Raw genomic sequence first — 27,080 nt, 5'->3', positions numbered from 1 at the left:
CCACTCAAGACAGAAAAACATAGAAAAATGGGATAGGACAGGGCTGTAAGTACATGGCCACCCTCCCTCACTGCCATCCATTCAAAGAAATTCTTCCCTCTCTTAACTCATTACAGGAAAACGGGCTTTGAACTTGTCTAATCTATGCGACCTCCATTTTCCTGGGAATGTGAAGTCTGGAACATAGGCATTTGTAATGCTTTATCACCAAAGAACACCACAGAAGCTGATTTTATGCATTCGGCTGATATCTAGTTCTACTTCCAAGCTCCCTGGGAGAATGGCCTCTTGCATATCCTAGCATCTCATACCACATGCAGACATTTTATTAGCTGCAGGAAAATATCTATGTTCTCAAGTTCATGGGCTCTCTGTGCCCTTACCCATACTAAGGGGAATGTGTGTCTGAGTTAAAGGCTAACAGAGTTAGAGACAATTTTCTCAAATCATTTTATCGCCGCTGTTATTTGTCATTTTCCTACTGCATTCTTCTTTCCTGATTTGAACTATGCTATGTGCCCACCGAGGGGTAGGTAGTAGTGGAGAATGGGTGGGGAAATTTCCTTACAGACAACCAAATGGGTGGGTTTTGAGGAAGGATGAAAGAATGAATCTCAGTTTCCAGCTTCTGAAGCATTGCTGTGTACCTTCTTCCATGCCTCCCTGCAGAGATGTTATCTAATAATGGCATGTGTAGCAAAGTGCCTACCACTAGAAGAGTGGACTGTAAGAAGAGTAATTGACCCGTTGTCCTGGACCACATCACCCATGAGACAAATGCCTATGAAATTTACTTCTTCCCTCCACACTTTTTTTTTTCTGCATTAAAATTATCTAAAAAAAATAAGATTTACCTCCTTATCATCGTGACGTCTTCGGATAAATTCTTCTGTTGATTCCAAGTAATCAGCTGGTACAAAATGTCGTGGTGATTCTGAATCTTCAAAAACAACAAAGTTGAGTTAAAACAGGCAAAGGTTTAGTGGGAAAATAGGTAAGGCAAAGAGTTCACCTCTCTTCTATCATATCAAATTTCATATCAACAATAGTCATTGTCGATTAGTGATCAATAATCAAACTCTGAAGGAAAAAAAGCCCAAACCCGTCCTTCCCTTTTGCTTTTGGGATTTACTTGTGAACTAGTTTAATATAAAGAAGACTCATCAGAAAGCAAAGGGAGAAGACATTCCTTAAGTGTCCCTACAAAGAGGCGTGCAGGCTCTTACAGGGGCGGACTGTACACTCACACACAGGGGCCACGGAGAGGCTGCCTCTCAAAAAACCACAGGCGGGCCAGGGATTCATACAAATAGCAAGTTTGAGATTCCAATGAACACATTTCTCAGATGAGCTAAACGGCCAATTTTTCTTTCGAAACACAGTTTGGTGGTTAGTCTAAATGAGATGGGGGCTTCGTTTTTTAAAGAAGTGCAGCCACTGCAAGCCATGGATTAATTGCCAAGCAAAACAAACAGAAGCAAAGGACACAGCAGAAAATGAACACCAAGAGAACACAGGAGGAAGGGATAGAGCAAGCAGAGTGGAGACAGGGGGGGAGGTGAGACTGGTCAAACACACAAAATGCCACCTCCATGGGATGGTGCCAGTTCACTTTGTGGGTTGTTGTTCCTGTCCAGGTCATGGTCTGAGTACGGCACTGAGTTCCCATTATTAACTGCTCTTGGGCAGTCCTCCAAGACTCCCACAGGTGTCTCCTGAGGGGGCTCTGAGCTGCGGCTAAGCCTGGCCATCGCATGCCGGGAAGACAGGCGAGAGGGCACCAGGGGCTTCCCTCCAGGAGAAGTCTGGTCCTGATAGGGCTGACTGGAGAGCTCTGGCTTCTGGCCCACTGAGAGTCCTGAGGAGGAGTCACTAGGGGAAGACTGTCTGGGGTGATGCTGGAGGGGCTTTTTCAATCGAAAAGGGAGGGGGCTCATCAGGTAGATGTTCCTGAGGAGGCTGCTCTTGTCACCCTTGGAATCCGGACGCCAGTCAGGCTGTCTGGAGGACTGCTGCTGCTCGTGCTTCCGGATGGTGGTGAAGCGGGTGTACGAGGCAGGGCAAGTGCCCTTGCACTTGTTGAGGCGATGTTTGGGGAAGTCTCCATGAACGCTGCCACTGCTACCCTCTCTGCTGTCACTGGAGACGTTTGAACAGTGGTCCAGCTCATCCGAGCAGGTGGAGAGGGGCTCAGAAGGCACGAGGCCTCTGAAGCCCAAGGGGTGGTCGGCCATATTGCTACATGTCGGGGAGGCATAGGCCCTTCCTGAGGTCATCCCATCTATCTCCCTTGGCCGGAGTTTGGTTGACTCTAGGAGGGACTCTGCGGAGCGGGCTGAGATCAGGCCACTGCGAGACAGCACAGGGGTAGGGGACTTGCTCAGCCTGCCCGACAGGTCCAAGGACGGCATGGATCTGGACCGCTGAATGAGTTGCTCGAAGGCAGTGATGCGGGACGAGACAGTGTGCTTGGGAATGTGCTCTGAGCCCTCCTGGCTGGATCCCAGCTCACCCCTGGCCAATGCCAGGTTGCTTCTTTCAAAGTGGGAGGCAAGATCTCGCACACTTGAGGAGGAGATGGATCCCAGGGAGAGGCCGGCTCGGTTGATCTGATGCATGTCCCGGTAGAACATAGTGAAGTGCAGCCCGGGCTTTTTGGAGAGGGGGCAGTGCCTCCGGGTACTGGTGCTGTACTCCTGGAGGCTCATGGTGCTGCTGGACTTGGTGTCATAATCCCGCCGGGAGCGCATGAGCAGGTTCTCAATGCTTCCCCCCACCTGCAGGGGGAGGCCTCTTTTGGAATCAGTCAAAGAAACGCAAAGGTTCTCACAACTCTGCGCCTTCTCGGAGGGCAACAGGACACTCTTCTGTTCCTGCAAAAGAGTGCTGGGAGCAGAGAGCCTGGGTTTGAATTTGGAAGGAAGAATCTCAGAAATGCAGGCTTTTGCAGCCGACAGGGGTTTCTTGTGTTTACAACCAGGGCCTAATGCGCTAGTATGAAACGTTCGGCTATGAACTGAAGATGAAGAAATCATGTGAGCATTCCCACCTTTACGATCCACTGGTAAGCATGCAGAATAAAATAAACAGACCCATTAGGTTAAAGCTGAAAGCTGCTTCCAAAAAAATAAATAAATAAAAGGAGAGGTAACATGCTCATTTATCATTAGGGCTTAAAAAATATACTTTTTTTTTTGAGTTGATGTCCAGAAGCAAAATAATCTGTGCTGCAAAGCAGGTGCAAAGATGCAAAGAACGAAATGGCCACCTTGCCGTTAGGTAAGGCTGAAGCTCAGCTAACTTCTAAGAAAAGGGAATTAGAACAAAAACAGGAGAGAGATGCTTCGAAGGAAAGCAAGGTTGGGGTTCAGAGAGAAGGAAACCATTAATGCTAGAAAGAAAAATGGCCGACAAGAAAATGGGGGTGGGAACACCCGAAGGCTCAGAGGCCTGGTCATAGACCTGCATATCCATAGCAGGTCCCAGTTACTGGAGGTTCGCCAGCTGTCAACACCCAGGTAACAGGTAAGGAAGACAGAGGCCTGCCACAGCATCCCACCAATTACCTTTAGTTGAAGCTGAGCTGGAGGGTCTCTTGAGCCCACTCAGGCCCTGAAGAGGGATGTCACCACCTTCCAAGACACTTTTATAAATCTGCCTCTCATTCTCCAAGCTAGAGAGATCCCCAGGAGCCCCATCTGATTCCCTCTTCACTGCGTGGAAGTTGGAAGAATATACACTATGAACGAGGTCATTTTACAAGTGAGAAAAGGAGAAAAAAAAGATAAAGCATTAGCATGTTTTAATTGTCCTAAAAAGCCTTATGTTACCATATGAGGCAAAGAACATTTTCTAATATCATATTCAACCCCTGTCCTTCCTAAGAAATATTCTTTTTCTTTACTCTTACACATAATTTCTGTGGACAAAAGGCAGGCCCATGGGGGCTTGGATGCTCAGGAATCTTGTCCAAACAGCAGGGTTCTCTAGTCGAGGGAAGATTATATTTTGTGCTTTAAAAGAATAACTCTAAGCTGGGTGCTGGTGGCTCAAGCCTGTAACCCTAACAACACAGGAGGCTGAGATCTGAGGATCATAGTTAGAAGCTAGTCCAGGCAGGAAAGTCCATGAGATTCTTATCTCTAATTAACCACCAAAAAGTTCAGAGACAGTACCTAGGCCCTGAGTTCAGATCCTAGGACTGGCATACACACACACACACACACACACACACACACACACACACACACACAGAGAATAACTCTACACAATACTCCTAGTAAAGGTGTTAGAAGGAAGGTAGGGAGGGGGAAGACTAGAGGTCCAAAGGCTACACACAAAATGCACAAGCAGAGAACACATGGGTCCAATATGTGGTCAGCCAGTGTCAGCTACTTACGAGTCCATTTCCTAGGCTACTTTTTCTAGAGCTTTGGCTGATGGAGTATTAAAATCAGCAATGATGCTGGGGACATGGCCTAGTGGCAAGAGTGCTCGCCTCGTATACAAGAAGCCCTGGGTTTGATTCCCCAGCACCACATATACAGAAAATGGCCAGAAGCGGCGCTGTGGCTCAAGTGGCAGAGTGCTAGCCTTGAGCAAAAGGAAGCCAGGGACAGTGCTCAGCCCCTGAGTCCAAGGCCCAGGACTGGCCAAAAAAAAAAAAAAAAAAAAAAAAAAAAAAAATCAGCAATGACAAGGGAGAGGTCCAGCTCTCTTGGGTCTCCTAGAAAATTGGCAACCAAGTAAAACTGGAACCTCGAGACTCTATGTGCTCTTATTTATTACTTTTATTATCACAGTCAAGCCAGTTCTGATATATTGCTGAATCTATACTCCTGGCTTCAAGTGATCTCCCTGTCCCAGCCTCCCCAGTAACTGAGACAGCAGGTGCCCGACACCATATTCAACTTTTCAGCTAAACTTTACACTCACTTCTTACATTATGGCATGTGCTAGGCATGCAAGCTGTTGCCCATTTATAGCCTTCATTTACTTTTATCTTGTTAGAATCTAGGTATTTTTCAAGTTACTACAAATTCTTTTTGGAATGAGGCAAAGCCAGGTTGGGGGGGGGGGAACAACTGAAAGTACTCAGCCACTGAGCCCCATTGTGTGCCTCACCCACTGAGGCTCTGACACTGATGGGTATGCACACTCATCTGCACACTCTTCTCAGAGAAGAAAACAGTCTTGTTTTCATGGAAGTATATAGAGTTCTGCTAGGTCTGTTTCAATCCTATTTCATTCAGTTTTCTAGGATCATTATGGATCTGTTGGCTTTGGAGAGCCACAGCTTGATGGAATTCCTTCACCCCAATATTTTACTAGATGATCAAACACACAGAAAAGCTTAAAGAATGGTAAGAATGACCACTGATAACCCCCATGCACCTAGACCTATAGGCCATAGCTAGATGTACTTACCTTACACACATCTAGTCATCTGTCTCAACCATTCCTCAGGGAGGGGAATTTTGTATAGACTACCACACTAGCCATTCCTCTGCACAGATAACGACAACAATAAATCTTCCTGACACCCAGTGAGACGTTCCAAGCGGGAGGCATTTGGCTAAGTGCCTGATGATCATTCACTCTTGAATCTACACAAAATCCTACTTGTCACTTTTCAGATGAGAAAATGAAGTACTGAGAGACTGGGTGGCCTGTCCAAGCATGCAAGGTCAGCAGAGGCAGAGTTAGAACCTAGTTCATGTCGTGGAATGCTATGCAGATGGCACTTTTTCTGCCACTGGTTTTGTTTTATTTTTTTGCTAGTCATGGGGCTTGATCTCAAGGCCTCAGCTCTTTTGCTAGCACTCTACCACTTTGGGCCACAGTGCCACTTCTGGTTTTTGAGTAAATTGGAGATAAGAGTTTCACATGGACTTTCTGCACAGGCTGTCTTTGAACCATGATCCTCAGATCTCAGCCTCCTGAGTAGGTAGCATTACAGGTGTGAGCCACCAGCATACTGCTCAGCCACTGTTTTATGTAGAAAGTTTCCTACCTATGACAGAAGAGGCAGAGGCTTAAATGTTACAGGAGCCAGTGGGACTCAAGCATACTTGAGCGTCATTACAGTACTACCACCAAGTACCACCTGCCAGGAACACACCTCTTGGTCAAGTGGAACAGAACCCAGAAATCAGAAATGGGAAAAAGGAGGAGCCTCTGTTAGAACATAATGCTGTCTCCATCTTAGAACAGTTAAGTGATTCTGGGTAATATCACCTCCAACATTAGTCATATACCTCACAGCACCTGCCACTAACTAGCACTAACCATTCCCTCATCCCAGGAGTGTCTTCCACCCTGTTGCTCTGCCGTCCTCTGAATTGCCTTGCCTCAGCCATAACTTCCAGCCATCTTCTGAAGTTCCTCTTCACTTCATTCTCTTGTCTCAGCTGCAACTGGCTGCCTGACTCACACTTCTCTACCTCACCAAACAGCCTACTCTGGCTGTATCCTCCCATTTCTTCCTGCTTCCCACAGATGACAAACCAGCACTCAGGAAACCTCTCAGAATAGTTAGTACAACCAATTGTTTTCCTTCTGATACCAAAGGCTGACAAAACAATGCTTTCTCCAGATGTGTGACATTCTGCAATAGAGGTTCCCAGATTTAAAAACAATACCTAGGAGCTCTGGAACAATGTTTTCTCAAATGTGTCATCTCCACCATCTGTCCTAATGATGGAGAGACATCACTTCTTCCATTGTTTGAGGGGTAACTGAAGAGCAGAATGATGAAGGCATTAGCCCCAAATCACAGTTTCTGGGTTCTTCCTTGCTAGATCTAAGCAGATCAGAGAAGAGCCTTGGGCCCTGGCTCATTGAGAAAGGCACAATCAGAATGAGCAGCTATGAAAACAAAACAAATCAAGTTGAAAAGCTCCCAGGCCCAGGTTGAGAGTAGGGAAGCCAGGAGGAGGTAGTGCCTCTGACTAAGTAAGATTCAGGCAAGGCTGTGGAGTTTCAAGATAATTCAACAAAAACACACTCATTTGAAGAAAAAATATGGTGAGAACCCAGAAACCATCCTAAAAACTGCTTCCCCTTATGGTAACAGACAAGCTCTGGACAGGGGAAGAGGTCTCCAGAGTCCAGATTCCAGTCAGATTCCAATAAGAAATGTGAGACAAGTTTATGCCATTTTAAAACATCCAATTAGGCTGCTTCTCTGGGCCTCAATTTCATTTACCTGCAAAATTAGTAAGGTATGGTGAGATTGCCCAAGAAATCCACCTGCAAATCTGTTAAATCTATACACACCTGTCTTTTGGGCTCAAAGAACACACATTCAACTGCCTTCTAGACAACTAGTTCTACCTGGATGTTCTCCAGGTATCTTAAACCCAACATGTCCCAAACTAAACCAATCCTGTCACTCCTCATCCCCCAAGCCCAGGGAATTAGTCCTTCCTCTTTCTCCTCTTTGCTCAAGCCCAGACACCAGGCCCTGCTTCCTGTTTAGCCTATACTAACTCCTTGCTTTCCCTACCTTCCTGATTATCCCTCAATATGGCATGTCTATGACCCTGCAAAAACCATACCAGCACACCAGCCTGTAGCCCTGATGCTCTCCAGTCATGGCTGGGCAGTATTAGAAAGATATCATCTAAGAAAGGTATCATCATGTCAGTCCACTGCTCATTTACTCAACAATATTTTCTGAGCCCTGCTATGTGCCAATCACTTCCCTAGGTGGAACCTAAGGACCGAAACTTCCAGCCTTGCAGAGCCTGTACATGCACTTTCAAAGACATCTGGTAAACTCAGAGAGTGAAAACAGAAACCTAGCTGGTTAACTGTGACTTTGGACTACAAAGTCTAAACAACTCTTTAAAAGGGTTTTGTGCTCAAAGAATATTTTGATTTTTTTCAACATAATTATAAAATTATTCGTGTTTTATCCTCAGTTCCACACAGCTTTCCTTGACATTTTCCTCCTCCTCCTACACACACACACACACACACACACACACACACACACACACACACACACACACGAGATACCCACTCCTTCTTGAGTCTATAATTACATTTACTGGATCCTGGTTGTTATTTACAATTCTATTTCCTGTACTACACTCTGAAATCATTGCAGACAAGCAGTTTCTTTCATCTTTGGATGCTGATGCTCAGCATAGTTATTCAACAAATACTGGTAGAATAAATGACTGTAAAAGAAAATGCCTACATGCATACATCCATGTTTCTGATACGTATTTATGGCACACAGAAATCTCCAGTGTTTCACATTGTTCTTTAGATTCGTATTTATATTTTGTTCAGAAAGTACTCTCTGCTGAACAGCCCCACCTCCTGAAGAGCAGCTTGTCCTTGAGTGCCCCCTGCTGGCCAAATAGAGGAAAGCTCTTTTGGCCAAGCAAAGAAAGTATCCATGTTAGTTTATGCTGAAATAGTACACAAAGTTGAAAGTGGGTCAGTAGTTCCTGCTATCAATGTACAGATCTGATGACGCTAGTGAAACAAAATAAAATAATTAGAGGCACGCTATGACAGCAACTGAAAAATTATTTTTTTGAGGGAAAGGCCTGGATATCAAGACTATGAGTAAATGTCTTCCTATTTTAATTTCTTTTAATATTGTAATATGTAATCAATGCTAACTATCACTTTCCTGTGGAAGCAGTAAGTATAGCACTCAGAGTTTCCATCTGGGATCCTGACTGCATGGTAAAGTACCAAGACAAGTAATCTGGGAGAGAACTCACAGTGGTTTGAAGGTTGGTGGCTACCCCATGAAGCAGTGAATGGACATGCAGCCTCCTAAGAGCTGATAACAGGGTAACAAATCCACATGTGTGAGAACAAATAAGCTAGCTCCTTCTTGGTCCCACACTCCATGTCAGATCTGGCCTGAGGACTAGACTCACTGTCTCTTTTTTTTTTTTTTTTTGCCAGTCCTGGGCCTTGGACTCAGGGGCTGAGCACTGTCCCTGGCTTCCTTTTGCTCAAGGCTAGCACTCTGCCACTTGAGCCACAGTGCCACTTCTGGCCATTTTCTGTATATGTGGTGCTGGGGAATCAAACCCAGGGCTTCTTGTATACGAGGCGAGCACTCTTGCCACTAGGCCATATCCCCAGCCCTCACTGTCTCTTTTATACCTAGTTCAGCCCATCCATGACTCATTCCTTCTCCTCTCCCCAACAATCCACTTAGGAGAACTTTGATTATAAATGTAGGCAAATAACCTCATATCAAAGGTAAAGACATCACCATAGGGGAAAACATTTATCAAGGGCAGTACCAATCATCACAAAATTAACCTGGAAGAGGAGAGAACAAAAGAAAAATAATCTGAAGACTACACTTCGGTTGCTGCTTCTTACCAGATACACATCATTTAGCACATACAAATGAATGGACAGTGGATAGATAGGAGAGAAACACAAGCCTCTCCTGTGGCAGTTCGAACCTTTCATACATTGACCATGTAAATGAAGCACATGACTACTTACTATCCAGGCGGCTCTGAAGAAATGTCTGCCATGGGGCTGACTGCTGAGCTCTGTAAGTCAAAAACATAAGACAATGTAGTGATTTGTTTTGGCTGAGGGGTTTCAAATCAAAGAGAGAGAAGCTACTGCCCTTCCCTCATTTCAATAAGAGCCTCTGGGAAACAAGGGCTTTCGTGAAAAGGCTTCGGTGCTGGCAAAGGGCGGTGCTTGTCTTTGGGAAGAGGATTTGGGAGTAGTGGTGTCTGTCTCTCATACTTTGATCTCTTGCCTCCTAGTAGCTACTGCAACTGCTCTCTGGGAAGGAGATGGCTTCCAGTCTCATCTTTATCTTCAGTTGCAGCCCTAGTGGGCCCACTACCAGGCTAACATGCACAGCATGCCTTTTACCAGCATTTCCCCAGCCCGAAGCCCCCCTGCCCAGCCCAGTGCAAATCCCACCCATGCATCCCCAATGCCACACCCTGAGTCACATAACACTTTAGATACAGAATGTACAAAAGTACATTTTGAAAGACCACACTTTTATTTACACACATTTACTACATCTGAAGATTTAGAATTGTGAAAACGGGAAGAAACAGTATTTCACAAAATCCAGTAATGACCATGTCAGCATGAAAGGGGGATGCTTTATATAATATCAGGCACAAAAGAAAGAGAGCTACCAAGAGCTACATGCAGAGAAAAAGCAATATAATGATGCAATTCAGACTTTCTTTCATTGTCTTGGAGAGAAAATTGTTAAGGATTTATTTGGGCTGAATATATCAATGTAAAAATAACTGTAAAAGATCCTCCTATCTCTAAAAATGACCATTTTGGTCTGGGAATGTGGCTTAGTGGTAGAGTACTTGCCTAGCATGCATGAAGCCCTGGGTTTGATTCCTCAGTACCACATAAACAGAAAAGGCCAGAAGTGGCGCTGTGGCTCAACTGGTAGAGTGTTAGCCTTGAGCAAAAGAAGCTCAGGGACAGTGCTCAGGTCCCAAATTCAAGCCCCAGGACAGGCAAAAAATAAGTAAAAAATGACCATTTTAAGGAAACTAAGCTATCTGCAGAAGAGACATTTAGGGTCAAAAGGAGAAAAAAATAGAAAAGGAAGATGTGAATGAGGGAACAGGAGATGGCAGGGAGGGAGAGGATACATTCATTAGGATTAGGAGCTAACTTACCTAGCCCTCTGACTGCCAAGACAAACACCTTCAACCTGTTAGGTTTGGCTCCTTCCATCTTTAAGGGCACCTCTGTCGCAGTACAAGAACTCTCCCCTATCACCATTACTCCTCAAAGAGGGTCACTATTACTTCCTTCACCCTTTCTGGTTGCAGTGGTTGTTTTGTGTCCTCCCTCTCTCCTTGAGTCTCCTCCCTTTTGGCACCTGCCCCATTCCACCTTTGAAGACTTTGTCCTGGTTTCCACCTTCGAATCACTCTGTGAAGTACCCTAAGAATTTCTTCTTAACATGTTTTAGTAGAAAATTTTTATTTTACTTAATTACTTCCCTGTCCTGGAGCTCAAACTCTGAGCCTGGGCACTGTCCTTGAGCTCCTTTTTGCTCAAGGCTAGCATTCTACCTCTAGAGCCACAGTGCCACTTCTGGCTTTTCTGTGATTATTTAGAGATAAGTCTCTCACAGGTTTTCCTGCTTCAAACTGCAATCCTCAGATCTCAGGCTCCTGAGTAGCTAGGATTACAGGTGTGAGCCACTGGTGCCTGGCTTGTATAATTTTAGCTTGTATAATTAAGTACTAATTGAGCTCTTTTTATTTTTTAATGCTGGGCCAGGGGCTTGAACTCAGGCTTTGTGCACTGTTCCTGAGCATTTTTTTCCTTTCCCTTCTTTTCTTTTCTGAAGGCTAGCACTCTACCACTTGAGCACAGATCCACTTCCTTTGGGGAGGCGGGGTTGGGGGCAGCGTAGTTGATTAGAGTAGATTAGTCTCACTGGCGTTAAACCTCAGTCCTCAGATCTCAGCATCCTGAGTTGCTAGGATTACAGGAGTGAGCCACCAGCACCCAGCTCTAAATGAACTTTTCTATACTGAGACTCAGGTTTGTATATCTTCTTGCCCCACTTCTGCTGCTATATACCTGAATTATACTCTTGCACATCTTTCTTCCTTCCTTTCTTCCTTCCCTCCCTCCCTCCCTCCCTCCCTTCCATTCCTCCCTCCCTTCCATTCCTTCCTCCCTTTTATCTTCTAGGATCACAGCTTTTCACTTTCATTCCTCCCTCCCTTTTATCTTCTAGGATCACATCTTTTCAGTGTGCACATGCCCACAGGATTCCCTGATTCTCTGTCATATATTCCAATTCCAATCAACTATTCACCCAGCAACTTCCAACATCTTTAAAAACTTCTTCGTAGCCAAATGCACAAACCTTTCCTGGGAGTCCATCTTTTTTTACTCCTCTGGAGCACTTGGGTAGTTCTAATCTTTCCCTCTTGCTCCATCAGTCATTTCTTACATTTCTCTGAACTGTTCTTCCTGTGACTCGTCCCAATGGAGAGGAGAGGTGTCAGTTCCCCTCGTGTGTGTGTGTGTGTTACATGGCTTTGTGCATGTTAGGCAAGCTCTCTAGCATTGAGCTACACCCCTTTGGTTTGAGGCAAGGTCTCAAAAGATAGCTTAGGCTAGCCTTGAACTCACCATCCTTCTGGCTCGGCCTCCCACGTACTGGGATTATAGGCATGGACCACCAAACCCATCTTCTTCCTTTCTCTCAATATGACCTACTTCCATCTTCCATCTACTCCCATCATCCTTCATCTACTCCCAGTGCTTCAACCAGGTGACTCATTGACTTTTTTCTTTCTTTCTTTTTCTAATTGACTTCCCAAGCCCTTGCCTCTTCATATAGCTCTAACAGCTCTGGGTATGCCCTACATGATACCCCACCAATACCTAAAGGTCAATTATCTGAAACCATGTCCCTCATCTTACCTCTGTGCTGATATTCTTCCCATCTTTATGTGACATACTGATGTTCTTATTCTTCCAGCTGCCTGGCCCAAATCCTAAAGTTGTCTCCATCCCTTCCCCTAATTCATCATTCTTCATACCAACTAGTTCAAACGTCCCACTGCGGTTCACTTGGTGATCTCACATCTGCCCTTCCCCACCTTCATGCTGGTATAGTCCGGACTTCTGCATAGCACCTTGACTGGAGACTCTCAATTCAACCTTCTAGAGCAATGACACAAATCTAAGCCACTCCTTTAATTCTGTCACTAGTATGAGGGCAAAATTATCATTCAGAATCAACTCTCTTTTCCAAAACTGCCTCTACTATTCTCATGTCAAATATCCTGTCTCAACACAATTTGTCTTTTCCTTTAAACATGAACTTCTACACACTTTCTAACACTTTCTTAGTGGATATTTATGGACCTAAGGTCCATCCAACCCTTCTCAGGTCTTGGCAAACTTTCTTGATTTCCCATAAGATTTCTCTCTTTTCTGGCTCTTAAGAGTTGATGCCATTCATTTAGCTCTAAGTGAGCACCATTGAAGCTACCATTGGAGGCTTTGACTTGAATGTGACTGACCTGCCAAGTTTCTAAAGAAAAAGCCTTTTCAGAGCGGGTTGTGGGCCTCTGATGCATGGCTCATATGCATTTAGGACTAAGGGCGTCAGTCCACTGAATGCCCCCCCCCCAAGACAGTTTATGATGTATCAGAGACTTATTTTGCCCACCATGCCCTGAGCAGGGAGCAGGGTTCTGCATCACAGAAGCAGGCTCTGCCCCCGGGAACATAGAAGTTAGTTCTAGCTGCCTCCCATACTGATTGCAGGTGGTCTCTTTTCAGTTCTGGACTACTTTGAAAGTGCCTTCTGATTCATTTTGGCCAACCTGTTATGACAACCCTCCCACCCAGCATCTCAGCCACGTTAGTTCTTATTCCAGATTCCAGAACTAGCTGTAACCACTTCAACTTCTGCCCTTCAATCCCACCAAGGCTACACCAGGCTCTAATCTTCTCAGCTAGAAACTTAGTGCCCTGATTCCGCTACACCAGGTTCGAATCTTCTCAGCTAGAAACTTAGTGCCCTGATTCCGCTACACCAGGTTCGAATCTTCTCAGCTAGAAACTTAGTGCCCTGATTCCATCTTCCCATGTCCTTGAATTACCTTTCTGCCTTAATGTATACATGACAACTCACCTGGTTAGCCTGGTGTCTAACCACTGGCCTCCTGCTCCCTCATCCTACAGTGAATTCCAGGCTTTCTGAGTCCTTGAAATGCAGTGACTGGCCACAGCTCACTGGCTTCTGCCTCTCTCTTCCCAGAGCCCTGATTTCTCCAGTCCTTCCCTGGCTTGAGTCTCTGGAACTTACATGAGTTTGTACTTGAGTCACTTGTGCTGGTGGTCCGGCCTTTTGTCTTCCTTATGCTTGCATCTAATAGATCCGTTAGCCATTTCCATTCTTCTTACCATTATATGTAGAACTTCTTCGCCTCAGCAACTTACAACTTTCTCCCTACCACCTCCAATTTTTTTTTGTTTGTTTAGTAAGGCACGTTTTTGACATAGCTCCCCATAAAAATACTAGTGTAGACTCAGTTTCAAATACTTGCTTGTGTCCAGGCCACCTGACTTTGAGTGCTCCTTTTCAGTGAGAACCTTCTGACCTTTATCATGACAAATATTCTTTCAACAGCACCCCACTGCTGCTTAACCTCCGAGGTTGGTGTCTCCCAAGACTACAAATTGAAAAAGTATTCAGAGGCGAAGGGACACCCTCTGATTTAAAATAAAAAGGTATAATAAGGCTCTGGTAGAATAGGGAGGAGTTTAAATCACCAGCATCTCTACGAATATTTGAAAAATTCCCCTCTGAAGAAGACACCAAGCTCAGAAGGAAATCCACACAAACACTAACTGTGGGGTTAAGGAGGGTCTAAAACAAGAGTCAGAAAGCCATGCAGCTAAAGAACCAGCATTGCCATCTATCACCTCAACTACAGCAAAACCAGAGAAGCAAATCAAACCGAGCTTGACAAGGGACAGAGGGCATGAGGGAGGTGGGGAGAAATACCTGTGGTGGGCTGGCACTGGGAGGATTAATCGTCTCCATTTTTTCTAAATCTGCCTCTAACTCTGTTTGGCATAGGTTGAGATCTTTTTCTAGATTAGTCTGGTGCAAGAAAGAAAAGATGAGAAAGAAATTTTTAGTTTAGAGGAAAGGGAGAAAGACTGGAAGGTTAAGTTTGAAAAATGAATTCTGTTTTGCGTGCCATATTTTAACAAGGCTACTATGCCACGACCCAATCACAAGAGCTCACTAGAAATCAGTTAAAAGACGTGAAAGCAAAGAATGCAACATTAAGCATATGCAGTAGAAGTCCTGAGCATCAGAGCTGCGAAAGTCTATCCTACTTGCATGAACACCTACCTTTAAGGAAAGGCCTACTCTCTTCCTTGTTTGAATATGGGTAACTGCGACAAATACTCTTATGCCAGAAGAATAAGTCATTGTTTTAAAACCTCTACAAATTAGTATATGTCTTAGCCACTTTGTTAAATAGTTTTATCACCAAGCCAAAAAGAAAAAAGTTACTACATTAAAACAAAATCATTTAAGAAAACAAACCCACACCACACTCACACCAACCAAAGCTAGAGAGCACACACACAGTCACGGAGGAGCACAGCGGAATTACCTTTCTATCCTCTCTAGGAAGGATAGAGCAGTCTCCAGGAGTATAATCCCATATCTTTTTGGGAGGCTGATGGGAAGCAGAGGAGGAAATGAAGAAATGAGCATAAAGACATAAAGACAAACACAGAGGCTGGCTCAAACAAAGAGGGGTACACTGGGAGAGCTGTACCAACATAGACAGGAACTCAAAGCAAAAGGCTGAGGACTTAGCCCAGGACACACAAAAGTGTGCCCGGACTTGGGGGAAACCTGGCACCACTAACAGGGAAGTGGGTTTCTATTTGTATGTCAAGAGCAAATCATCATTGGATTATAAATACTGAAACCTTAAGAAGAAGAAAAGAAAATATTAACACAAATTGGAACAAAATTACCAACTTTCAATTCCTCATTGTCCCTTTCAACCTAAGATTGACACTGGAGAATCTACATTTTGTTTTTTGAAATAGCCTTTTCCACTGTAAAATAAGAAATTCATGGTATGCTAACAAATGTGCAAACCTAGCAGTTTAGTTGATAGAGGGTAAGCTGAACTAAACATGTTTTCTGTGGTCTGCAGCAATGAGATCTCTGTACAAAAAGGATGTTAAAAAGTGCACCAGACAATTTCATACCAGCTGTTTTTAATTCTCCTTTTAGGGTATAACTAGATCTTGATAATGTTGCTAGTGGTAGAATTATATCTTTCATCTTCCATAGAGACCAGTTGCAACTTAGAATACAAACAATAGAATGTAAGGTGATTTTTCTTTTCTCTTTTGTCCCTGTCACAATTACAATTAGAACTGAATTTGTAAGATGAAAAATGTGCCAAGAGATTGTTGGAGGGTTATCAAGTGCAGGACACTCAGAAGTTACAAGGCATGTCTATCAATGCAACTGCTCTCACACTGGCTGGGCCTTCTGCTGCTGCCTACATATCCTTGAAATCGCCTACACTATGAAGTTTGGGGAGATGAGAAATGGGAGATCATTCACAGCTCAAAAATTTAGTGCATAATTCTTTTTTGTCTTTAAATATTTTTGAATTTCTATTATTAAGTTGCTATACAGAACATGCACACAATTCTTGACAACTAACTCTATGGAAGCATTTAAATTAGTTTACTGAGAAATTTTGCCTTCAGTTTATAGATGGAATTCATGTCAATTTCTATAAGTAGAGGGGAAAAATGAGAAGAAAAAGCTGCCACTCGGGTTCTCTGTAATGATCTACGAAAGAAAACTAATTCCACAGCTTATTCATTTTCTATAGCAACAATAGTGGCATTCCTATATTAGTATAGTCTCCATTTTATAAAGTGATACCAGCCATTATTATTCATCTTTAGCACTAAAAATACTTAGATAATTTGTCTGGGGATGTATACTTTCTGAGGTCACATATATTACCGCCATTCCTCCCCACTCACTTCTTTCTTTATCTTAAACCACCACAGAAAAAAAGCATTTACAAATAAGACTGGTTTTAAATTATTCCCCATATAGTTCCTTGAGTCTTGAATTATTTGCTATTCTATAATAACTTATTGTTATTACAACTAGAGCTTGTTGAAACAATTCCAGTTCCATTTAGGTGGTGTTAAGAGAAGAGGGTTCAGGAAGAAGATTCTAGTTCTGGTATACTTCATTCAAAGATAGTGTAAACAACATTTTAAAAATGCAGAAATGATGATCTGTATGATGAGGTACATGTTTCATTTTCACTCTGCATCTGAATGAAGGAAAAATTTTCCAAACTCACTTCCATAGTTAACACCCACTTTTTAATTTTTACACTACCTAGGAAATGGGTTTCTTTCTCTTGGAGTCCACAGTGGTAGGAGCTGGAAGAAAGGAAAAAAACATTTCTCTCCTTCTCCCCTTCTTCACAAATCATTGGTAGAGAATAAGCTCACCATGAAGACTTAACTGTTCATTCCAATGCTGTTCCACTGATTATGTTATTTTGGCAAGTATTCCAAAGTACTAACTTACAGTAAGACCTCCAAAAAGAAGAGCAAGACCATTAGAAGGCTCTATTTTACAAATGGACTGTGTTTTAGTATTTGAGATGGTTATTGTCCTTTGACCATAGCTTGAGGTAGCAACACTGTTAACTAACCAACCTATTCTCATGGATTATTTGTTATATGCAGGGACTGGAATACTCTTGGCTACCAACAACAGAAATGTTTGCAATGATAAAATGCAGGAAAACAAACCAATCCTAGGGGCTGGGGATATGGCCTAGTGGCAAGAGCGCTTGCCTCTTATACTTGAAGCCCTGGGTTCGATTCCCCAGCACCACATATACAGAAAATGGCCAGAAGTGGCGCTGTGACTCAAGTGGCAGAGTGCTAGCCTTGAGCAAAGAGAAGCCAGGGACAGTGCTCAAGCCTTGAGTCCAAGGCCCAGGACTGGCCAAAAAAAAAAAAAAAACCAATCCTAGTCAGTTAGGAGAAAAAGTTACATGGTTTTTCCTAAAAGTTAATATTTCAGATAAGACAAGTTAGATCAGTTATTTAGCAGATGGGGAGATGGCTAGAAATGTGTGGATCCTGAAAGGGATTTCCAAACTAAACAGTATGGACTCTTTATTGAATAAGTTAAAATTAATAGCTAGAGTCTTCCTTGATGAAAGTATGGTGTTGTTCCTACATATAGCACACATAGTGTTTTTTGAAGGAGAGGAAGAAGGGGACTTTACTCAATACTTAATAGGTTTTAAGGAAAAGAGGAAAAGGAAAAAAGATTCTGTTACGATTCAGTATTTTCATATAGTTAAAATAGGCTGAAGTCAAACTGACATGCAAATGGTGAACAATAGAGAAAGGGAAGAAAAATGAGAAGAAATGCGTGCATCAAAGCACTGGGTAGGGAAGGGAAGGAGGGCAGTTTGGGTTAGATGTTCCTCTCTTACTGTACACTAGGTGGCACTCTTCACCAGGAACAGCCCAGCTGCTGCTCACGGGAGATGTGTCCCAGAACAGACAAATCGGTGTTCCTACAAGCAGGATCTTGCAAGTCAGGCTCTCCTAACTCAGAAGACATCTGAACTTTCAGCTCAGCATCTCTAAATCAAATGAGCAATTCCAGAGCACTATGTCTTCATCTTAAAGAAAAACATGCAAAATAAAACTGTCAACCTCAGTAATCCAAAAGCTGGATTCACTGCTTATGGTCTCAAATGCCTAATAAAAAGTTTTGTTTTTCTATGAGTAACTAACTCCTCCATCATAATTTTGTTTTGCATTTACAATAATTAAGGCTACTTCAAAGTTGTTGTTTAAAGTAACTAGAGTTTAAGTGAGACATTTTGAGTCTAGAAGAACTCAAGTTTTCCTTTCTAGTTGATAATTCAACTTTAAAGTATCATGACTGGATCAATTATACCAATGCCAACTCAGTGATATCATGGTAAAGCTACTGAACATTAGGTAAAACACTAAATTTGCTTTAATTCCTAGTCACTATCCCAAACTTTGGAAAATGGTTACCTAAATCATTCCATAAAAGCTATCTGTATTTGTGAGTTCTATCTCCATGCAAAGACCCTGTTCTGGCATTTTACTTGTATATATACTTTTTAAAAAATGCTATTTGAAGCAGTGGTAATGCTGGTCTTCTCTGTATGTGATATATTTTCCTGGGTCAAGCTAGTGAACCAATGGCTGCAATAATGCTGTCCACAAGGCATGTGATATTTGTTGTCAGAGGTGGTCCTAGGGCAAGCAGTGACTTCATTGTGTTCTTAGGGATTGTGGCAAGCTGTACCTCCACAGATCACCATCTTGGTGATATAAAGTAAGGACAGCTTCCAGGTGGTAGTGAGATAAGATAAGCCTAACACAACTGAGTTCCCTGTACATAGATCTGATTCTAATTTAGCAGCAACAATGCATTATTTAAAAAGGCGTAGAACCACTGAAGCTATTAAACTTACCGGTTTCCCAAACTCCAATTCCGAAAAGAACTTATACCAAGGTTCATTCTTTAAATCTATCTCTTCTGGGCTTATATCCCGACTCTATAGGGGTTGGTGACAGGGAAATGGAAGAAAGAGAAGGATAACATTATGCAGAGATTACAAAGGAACAGGCCAGTAGAGATGCAGTGGTTTCCAGGTATATGCATATAGCTGCTGAGTTCAAGAGCCGCAATTGTCCATGTTTACTGACATCAGCAAAAACAAGGAGCTAAAACAGGAGGGAGAGGATGTGTTTATAAACACGGGAAACTGAGGTAAGAAGTAGTTGAGTGGCTCATTCTCTGAATGGCAGAGGTAGATGGGGAGAATTCTGCTGCGCTTCCCAACAAAGCTGAATATGGACACAGCAGTATTCCTCAATGATTTCAGTACTGGAGGAAAAAAAAAGTCCTTATGTCCTCTTGCAAAGAAGTATTAGTTAGGAGCAGATAAACTGGTGAGCACACCAAACATTTCACATCTATGCCAGTTGAAGAGCGCACACAGTTTTTATGGGCTAGGACAGTTTTAGTACTTATTTGCAAGGCTGTCTTCAAGTCTTCAAAATAAACACAAATATTAACACCTTATAAAAGCCAATTGGTTAATACTGCATCTTTAATGGCACATGAATAGGTGAGATACCATGTCCCATACAGTCAGGTGAAAGATGATATAAGTAAAAACAGAAGACACAATGAAAAACATTTTTACACAAGCACCTGATAGGGGATGAGTACAGACAGAATATATATATTGTGTTCTAACAAGTAAATGTTAAAGAGCTGGGAAAAATTAAGTGAGGGAAAAGCTGGACAAGACAGATAACAGAACAGGGGAAAGAAAACTTATGGGTATGATCCAAAATTAGATTTCTCACTTTAAATTCAAGGAGTTATCACATGTAGAGTGATTATTTGTTTCTATGGGATTTAATATTTAATCAACTCTGTATAAAGGTCTGTTACCTTATTACTCTGGGGATAACATGTATTTCTGGAAATAATTAGCTGGAGAATGAGTGTCTGGGAAACAAATGAAGGTTTCCTTTAATAAATTAGAGATATGTTCACACCAGACAAAAGTGTTTGTGGTTTAATTCAATTTATAAACATGTTGTTTTTTTAATTGTGAGAATCACAAAAAAAAAAAAGAGCTAGGATGATTTTTCCCCCCTGTGGCAATCTGAGATAGTAAATGTACATATTTTCTACTGCGATTGAAAACATCACACACTACCTCCAGGCTAAAACCTGGAATGCAAGTGAGAAAGAATATTGCTAAGTCTCATACACAGGTCAATGCTCCCAAATCATTGAATGGTTCTTCTTGGAGGTACTTTTCTTAACAAATCACTTAGCCCTTTTGCAGCCTGTAGAAAAGGTTGCCAACACTCTTAGTAACTTTTCCCGGGCCTTTCTTCCAAGACCCTTAGAAGATTGTTTCATTCCTTTCAGTCTCATAGGTAAAACAAGATATTGGCACATGGCAGAGCCCTTGTTTTTCACAAAGTTAAACTAGGTTGAAAACAGAGGGAAATATATACCAAGCCATCGGGTCTCTCTTCTTGCATGCAGGAAAACCTCTGGCTGTCTGGAAGGCCCTAGGACTTCAAGCCTTACTCTGTACAGTCAGTGAATTGTGTATTTGCTCAGAGAAATGAGGTACAACACTTACAAGAATACAACCACTTGGCAATGAACATCTAGACACCAGGACATTCTAGACACTAAAATGATGGCATTTCACGAAACCTATTTCACATTTATTATTTTTATAAGGAATATTTATAAACTGGTCCCTGGGAATTGGTTAGGCCTTAAAAAACAACCCAAAATAAAACAAAACAGAAAATCCAACCAAACAAAACCACCATAAATAAGCTGGGTACTGGTGGCTCACACGTGTAATCCTAGCAACTCAGGATGCTGAGAACTGAGGATTATGGTTCAAAGCCATACTAGGCAAACAAATCAAAAAGACTCTTTACCTCCAACTAATCATCAAAAAACCTCAGTACTAGCACCAAAACAAAACAACATACCAACACTTTCAGGAGACGCTCTAAAAAGCATTGGTACTTAAAATTCTGAAGAAATTAACCCCCTTTATTCCTGAATGCTTCTTTCAGATAGTTTAAAGAGGTTAATGCTGTGTCAAGAAAATCAGGTGGTATGCCTCATGACCTGAGTCAGAACCTGGGGTCCAAAGACTCAGTACTTGGAGCTGCCCAGAGGTAAAGCAGCCCTCCATCTGCATTTGAATGTGGCAGGTAACTCAGCTGCACATCCAATCAGGGAACAAGCCAACAGCAAACATCCTTCTGGATGCCGAGGAAACTTGTTCCAGCACTCCTGGAAAATTCCATTTTACCAGGTTCAGTTCTTGGCTGATGTGGGCTGTTTTTCCCTAAGCTTGATAAAGTCCTTGGAACATTTAGGTGACTTGCCAGAAAAATGCCAACTTGTCAAAGACACTTTTCTTCTCAAATGAAGCCAGAAACAAGCTTCAAATTTCAATGAAATAAATCACCTGAGTGTGATATATTCAATTGTACAGTGCTTCATGATGTCAATAGTATTCTTGCCCATGTCATATCTAATCCTTGATCACCTCCTGTGTGTACTTCAGTAGGGTCGGCAGGTAGTATTTCTATTTATATGTGAAAACACTGAGGTTCAAGAAATTCAAATGACTTGCCTAAGACACATGGCAGGGTCAGAACTAAAACCCAGGATTAAGATCTTCCAATTCCTGATTCAGTGCTCTGCATACTACATTATATATATATATCGCACCTCTCATACTCCAAACAAGGGGATGGGGGGCTGACTTGCTGAATTTTTAGTCAACATCAAACCAAAGCAGGGCTAGACATACCAGAAAAGGAACTCAAAAAGTAATGGTGAATTGGAAGGAAACTAAGCTGGGTAAATCACCTTGTTTTATATTTTTTGTTGAAGCAAGAACATGGCCTATAATAGATGACAGAGAAAAGTACAAAGGAATAAAAGCCCAGAAAAGGCCATTTCTGACAAATACATAGACCAACCAATAGATCTCCAATTCCCAGGCCAGAAGAGAAAATGGACTTTTACTCTGATAGGTGATATCACTAATATTTACATTTTCATTGAAGTGAGTTACTGGGACTTTGTTGTTGTTGTTGTTGTTGTTGTTGTTGTTGTTGTTGTTGTGTGTCTGTCTGTCCTGGTCCTAGGGCTTGAACTCAGGGCCTGAGCACTGTCCTTAAACTTTTTAGGTCAAGGCTAGCACTCTACTGCTTTTAGTAGTTAACTGGAGATGGACTTTCCTGCTTGGGCAGGCTTTGGACCACAGTCCTCAGATCTCAGCCTTCTGAGTATCTAGGATTACAGGAGTAAGCGAACAGTGACTGTTATGGGGGAAGAGGGGTGGTGTTGAAACTAGAAGGGTCTCATGGGCTTGGGTAGGCATCTATATAGTCTCTACCCACCCCTTCCTGGTAGCAATGAATAGCTCTGCCTGTCTGCTTATTTCTGTCACCTAAACTGCCAGAATTAAGCAGACATATAAACACCTCCAAAATAAGTGTTTTTTCCCCAAATCAGATAGTGCACATCTGAAAGTAAACTCCAATTCTACATCTGTTACTAGCTGGTATACTAACCAAGTTAACAACAAACTTAAAAAAAATAAATGCAGGAGGGCCCAAAGCCTGGCTAGATACTGAATAACTAGAAACAATTAACCAGTATCCACCAAACTAGACATTTGCCAAAACACAAGTCTCACATACTGAAACTCACATTTTCATGTTCATGTTCATGTTACAAAAATAGCCAGGAAAAAAAATCCAACATAAAGGATCAATTCAACTATTGTGAATGGCAGACTGTTAAAAGATGAAGATCCAGCTGGAATTCTGCTCTAAAAGTAAAGTTTTCTGTTTAGAAAAATAGAGTTGGGTGAAGGACACTGAATTAACAACTAGGCGGCTGGTTCCTCCCTGATCTGCCTTTGGTGCTTATGTTCCCTTATGGATGGGCCTCGGGGCTGGCACAGACCAGAGGAGTTCCTGTGCAGAAACACCCAGATAGCACTCTGCTGAAGGGGTGGCCTCCCCTACTCCCTACAGAAGAACCCATGGGTCAGTGTGTCAGTTTCCAGGGTTGTTAAAACAATGCCAATGATCGCAAGAACTAAGGTATGGAAGAGACTCAGACCATCGTGCTACCACTGAGGAAATTAGAATTAGTTGTTGTTTTCCGGGTTCTGAACAGTTTTAAACTACTATGACCAAGGAAAGGAAGAGAAAACAAAAAATTAAGAAACGAACCAACAACAATGAAAAAAGGTGAGCCTTCAGTGACAGTCATGGAACCTTATAAAATGGTTACATTGTCAAAACAAAAGTATCCAAAAGGCTTACAGAGTCCCTGAGATCATTTCAATATTAACATGTGATGGAGAACCCAGGTTTATTCTTCAATTATTAGGAACATATCTGAAGAACACACCTTTCTTCCCTGGAACGCCTGAGTGGAAGGTTCCCGTCCGTGTACACTATGTAGGAGATACCTTCTAACAGGAAGGGAATGACATGGGAGCCAGAGGCCAGAGCTGCTGCTCATCTTTGAGCTTTCTGCTTAAAATAACTGTGGTATGCACAGTGAATACCAGAGAATGACAACTATAAAAGGATTTCTGTGAACTGTTGACCTTTTATCCTAATTAAAATTACTTACTCCTCTGGGCTTTTAAAGATGTCACGTTTTACTTTAGTAAAAGTCAAATTGATCATTCTTTTAACACATCCAGAGAAGAAAAAGGGGAGGGAACATGATCTGAAGCTTCCTTGAAGAGACCTGCTCCACACTTGGTGTGGTAACAGCAGTGAATAAAAACCAATCCGCAACACCACCATCCTACCCTGCTGTCAGAGCCCAATGATTATAGAGCTTTCTAGAATCTCTTTCACCATGATCAGAACTTGAAACCAGATTTTCCTAATGAAGGGTGAATAAAAGGAAGCAGACAGGAAACTAATCAGTCTATAAAAAAAGTCTTTCTGTTTCACAGAAGGGGCTGCTTTTCCACAGTGGTCTATACCCATGCAAGGCCATTTTCCCACTTATAACTGCTTGAATTTATATAGAGAACCATAATCCAGCCTGAAAATGAAATTAGTCTTCAACATTGCACTTATCAAAAAAGGAAGGCCTAAATGACATATTCAGATAGCTTGGAGTGTTTTCCCCCTGTTTCCTGTTACAATTTTTAGTTTTTAATGATTTACTAGTAACATCTACAAAATTTACACACATCCAAATAAGAGTCTTTAAAAACTTTAAAAATGTTCTGATTTTATCCCAGTCAATGGTAAAGCTTATAAATTAATGGTTATACATTTAGAAAATAAATAACAGTAACAAGATCAATCTCTGTTAGTATAAAAATTAAAATTAGTTAAAATCATGCACAAAAGGAACAACAGAGCCACAATAGCAAGGAGAATCTCAGCACGTATTTTATGAATACCTGTGAAAATGTAAAGGGAAAAATACTTCATTTTTTCATTGTCTTGCAAACAAAGCAAGCCTATCTCAAGGGGGAAAGAATATAATCCATCTGCACAATCCGGATTACAGGACATGGGCAGAGGGAGACAGAAGAACTTTAATATGCACATTACCATCTTTTCGTTGTTCAGAACTGAAGACTTGCCAGGCTGATATTCGTAAATACTCCTGGGCTCTGCACGGTATTTTCTTGTATCCACTTTCTTATCTGGGGGCTCCCAGTCATTTCTGTAAAAGAAAATCCTATTAGAGCTATTTTCATGAAAATTGGCATCCACTTCAGACACAGTCTGACTTTGGTTGACTTGGGTCTAATCAAGGAATTTTTATATCCAACACATTAAAAAAAATCAGTCAGGATGAACAATTTAGTTGTGTTGACTTGTTTCTCAAAGCAAGAAATTAAGTCTCTGACTTGGCTTTACAAAGGGCTTCAAGTGCTCTGTGCTCAAAACCAGGCACTAGGAAGTTAACAAGAAGGGAAAGATGATTCACACATACTTATATTCTCCTATAAATCTGGTTCCATTAAAGCTTGCCCTGGGAAAAACCTTTCACCTCCAGTTCTCTAGTCGTTAATTGGAGATAAAGAGTCTCATGAACTTTGCTGCCCCTGCTGCCCCTGCTGGCTTAAAACTGCAATCTTCAGATCTCAGCCTCCTGAATAGCTAGGTGTGAGCCACCAGCACCCAGTTGAAAATTGCATTTTTTTCCTGTATGTGTATTACTGCCTTTTGAGCTGCAGTTGTATTCTGTTTTTCATGCATGCTGCTAGCTTCTTGAAGACAGAACAATGACATACTTGTATTCTTATATCACATCTGGTTCACCTGCTTAGAAGGTACCCAGAAGGTGCTTGATGAGTGCACCTGTAAAGGATTTATGGGTAGTTCCAGCCTTCCTTTCATGTAAGTTATCAAATTCCTCAGAAAAATGCCACATAGGCATGTGTGAGGTTTTAAAGTAGCCTCTCAGTTGTCTATGAGGATGAGAAAAGTATGGAAGGGTTACACAGAATGTGCATTTAAGGGGAAACAAACAGATGATTTTATCAGGACAGAGCCTTTTGTGAGTGGAGCTTGGTAGAAGCAGCATGGGACACCTGTGCAGACAAATGGGATGAATGTTTCATGAGGCATGTTTGCAGATGAAAACTCAATAAAAGAAAATTGAGTTGTTCAGTGCAGGCATGAAGTGATAACTAACATTAGAACAAGTCTAAGCCTTACGTCTTAATAACACATCTTTAATGAGTAAACAGACATTAAAAAAGGGTAGCTTCAGCTGGGTGCTGGTGGCTTACACCTCTAATTCTGTCTACTCGGGAGATGGAGATCTAAAGATTGTGGTTCAAAGACTGCCCAGGCAGGAAAGTCTGTGAGACTCTTATCTCCAATGAACCAATAAATAAACAGAAGTGGAGCTGTGGCTCAAATGGCGAAGCTCTAGCCATGAACAAAAGTGCTAAGGGAGGGAGCAAGGCCCTGAGTTCGAGCCCTAATACTGGTATTAAAAATTATTTTAAGTAGCTCTGTTTTATAATTATATTCTTGATGGGCACCGGTGGCTCACACCTGTAATCCTAGCTACTCAGGAGGCTGAGATCTGAAGATTGAGGTTCAAAGCCAGGCTGAGCAAGAAAGTGCATGAGATTCTTATATCCAACTAACCACCAGAAAACCAGGAGTAGTGCTGTGATTCAAAGTGGTAGCACTAGCCTTGAGCTGACGAGCTCAGGGACAATGCCCAGGCTCAGAGTTCAAGCCCCATGACTGACAAAAAAAAAAATAAAAATAAAATGAAATTATATTCTTTCCTATGAATGTGCAAACAGGGTATGTCCAGAGAATATGAAAATTGGTGGCAAACCTTGAAGTGAAGATTTCTGTTGTGAAAAGGTATAAAATTATAGTAATCATTAAATTAAGCCTAGGCTATGAGCTAGGCATTAATAAGAGTGTTATGTGTTTTATCTCACTTAATCTTTGAGACATTCTGATCAAGTAGTTGTGCTATTTTGATTGCCATTATGAAGGTAACCGAGACTCAGATTAGTCACTCATGATAGGTAACAGAATGGAGATTCAGGTTCCTGGTTCTAAGAAAGGAGGCTCCGGGTCTCAATAAATGCTGAGAAAAACAACTGGTAAAAGAGGAACACAGCTCAGGGAACACTTACCTCTCTGGACTTGACTTGAGTGAGGAAGAGCGGGCTGGGAGGGGAAGTGTGGCCGACCTCTTAACCACCTTCTCACCATCAATGTAGCTCATCTCGCTTTTTGAGCGAGGCACAGAAAGGGGAGATTTTGCTGGAGAATGTACACACAAGAAGACTTTGAAATCCAATGGAAACTAAAAATCAGAAGATGTCTTCCCACATTCACACCTCCCTCTCCTGAAAGTGGGCAAC

General features: G+C 42.1%; 1 protein-coding gene across 13 annotated transcripts in view; it reads right to left on the bottom strand.

Moving 5' to 3' along the window:
• Sorbs1 (sorbin and SH3 domain containing 1) overlaps window positions 1–27,080 on the bottom strand; it is a 242,222-nt gene that overhangs the window by 36,269 nt on the left and 178,873 nt on the right. For 4 of the 13 annotated variants that reach the window (XM_048338598.1, XM_048338599.1, XM_048338605.1 and 1 more), the window contains 8 exons: window positions 26,850–26,979; window positions 24,784–24,898; window positions 19,086–19,169; window positions 15,162–15,227; window positions 14,537–14,635; window positions 9,493–9,542; window positions 3,567–3,739; window positions 855–940 (listed from right to left, as the gene is read on the bottom strand). In XM_048338598.1, the coding sequence (XP_048194555.1) occupies window positions 855–940; window positions 3,567–3,739; window positions 9,493–9,542; window positions 14,537–14,635; window positions 15,162–15,227; window positions 19,086–19,169; window positions 24,784–24,898; window positions 26,850–26,979 (803 nt within the window). Of the gene's footprint in view, window positions 1–854; window positions 941–1,588; window positions 3,062–3,566; window positions 3,740–9,492; window positions 9,543–14,536; window positions 14,636–15,161; window positions 15,228–19,085; window positions 19,170–24,783; window positions 24,899–26,849; window positions 26,980–27,080 lie in introns of all 13 variants that reach the window. The other 9 variants (XM_048338600.1, XM_048338606.1, XM_048338601.1 and 6 more) reach the window with 4 other exon arrangements.

The sequence above is a fragment of the Perognathus longimembris genome, chromosome 2, assembly GCF_023159225.1.
Source record: "Perognathus longimembris pacificus isolate PPM17 chromosome 2, ASM2315922v1, whole genome shotgun sequence".
NCBI lineage: Eukaryota > Metazoa > Chordata > Mammalia > Rodentia > Heteromyidae > Perognathus > Perognathus longimembris.
Note: the sequence above shows the minus strand (reverse complement) of the source record. Positions and strands in the feature narration are given on the sequence as shown.